We start from the raw sequence: 1,228 nt of genomic DNA on the forward strand, positions 1-1,228 counted from the left end.
GCAGCTGGGCGAGCGGCGGGAACAGAGCACTACAGCAAATATCGCCAGGGTTCTGCTAGCCGGCTGTCTCCTGAGCCAAAGCGCCCAGAACAAGGACGCATCCACCAAGGCAAGTTTTCAATTATTAACATTTATTTATATATGGCGGCAACAGCAGCAATGAATTCTGGGAAATGATCACGATCTTCTTTCAGGCCAAGTATCAGACCAAAAAGACTCAGGCGGGCGGCGTGGAGGCCGTTCGTCAGCTGGACGAGCTGCTGCTTCAGCTGGTCGTGAGTCGACGCCCGATCTACCTAATATTTCTAATTATTGCTAATTAATGCTAATATTCCTAATATTAGCTTTAATAATAATAATACAAATAATCGTAGAAATGGTGGCGCTTTGGCCCAGAGGCAATGTGTCTGTCATTGGTGTGGAACCCCAGGGTTCACCTCCTGGGCAAGATCGAATCCCGGTCAGGGCGGTTGGTACCTTCCAGTGGACTCACCACCCGCAGGAGGGTTCAGGGGGTTGGTACGGTGCAGTGTGATTTGGGTGGTGACTGCTACCCCGCGACCCGGTAACGGATAAGCGGCTGAAAATGGATGGATGGATAATCGTAGAAATGGTTTTAAAATGAAGTTAAAGTTCATGAGGCTACGAAATTTTAAGCTGTTTTTTTTTTCGCATTGAGAACAGTACGTAGTAGTGTCCGTGATCGCCCTCTGCTGGCGGTCAGTGTACAATATCAGTTTGTGTGCGCTAACACAGGCGTCTGTTCCGGTGGATGTGATGCCGGGTCAGTATGACCCCACCAACTACACCCTCCCGCAACAGCCACTGCACCACTGCATGTTCCCTCTGTCCTCCACCTTGAAGTCTTATGTCCTCCCGTTTTGATGTATGTTTCACTATTGATTTTTTGTTTGTTTTTTTAAGCACAACCTGCTGCCCCAACCGCCGCTGGCGAAATACATCGGTGAAGCTGACGAGGTGATCTTGGAGGAGGAGCTGCAGAGGATCAAACTCGAGGGCAAAATCGGCCGAGATAGATGCGTCGCAGGTCGGACGTTTTCCCCTTCCCGTCAAAGCCGCCGTTATCCCGGCGTTGTCTGTAGATATGCAGATTTTGCAGTATTTAACGAAAATCCCATCCATACAGGCGGTATCGTAGCCGTCTACGGAGCCGAACGGAACCATCGAGGACTTCTGCACTGCCGATCTGCCGGCGCAGCCCGCACGA

At 50.6% G+C, this 1,228-nt stretch overlaps 1 protein-coding gene across 1 annotated transcript in view; it reads left to right on the plus strand.

The window, feature by feature from the left end:
- The window catches only part of LOC103396924 (DNA polymerase delta subunit 2-like), a 2,506-nt gene extending 1,621 nt beyond the window's left edge, over window positions 1-885 (plus strand). Inside the window, 3 exon segments of the mRNA XM_025052912.1 lie at window positions 5-109; window positions 195-275; window positions 757-885. Coding sequence (XP_024908680.1) covers window positions 5-109; window positions 195-275; window positions 757-885 — 315 coding nt within the window.
- The last annotated feature ends 343 nt before the right edge of the window (window positions 886-1,228 follow it).

This window comes from Cynoglossus semilaevis, chromosome W (genome assembly GCF_000523025.1).
Source record: "Cynoglossus semilaevis isolate Cse_v1.0 chromosome W, Cse_v1.0, whole genome shotgun sequence".
Lineage (NCBI taxonomy): Eukaryota > Metazoa > Chordata > Actinopteri > Pleuronectiformes > Cynoglossidae > Cynoglossus > Cynoglossus semilaevis.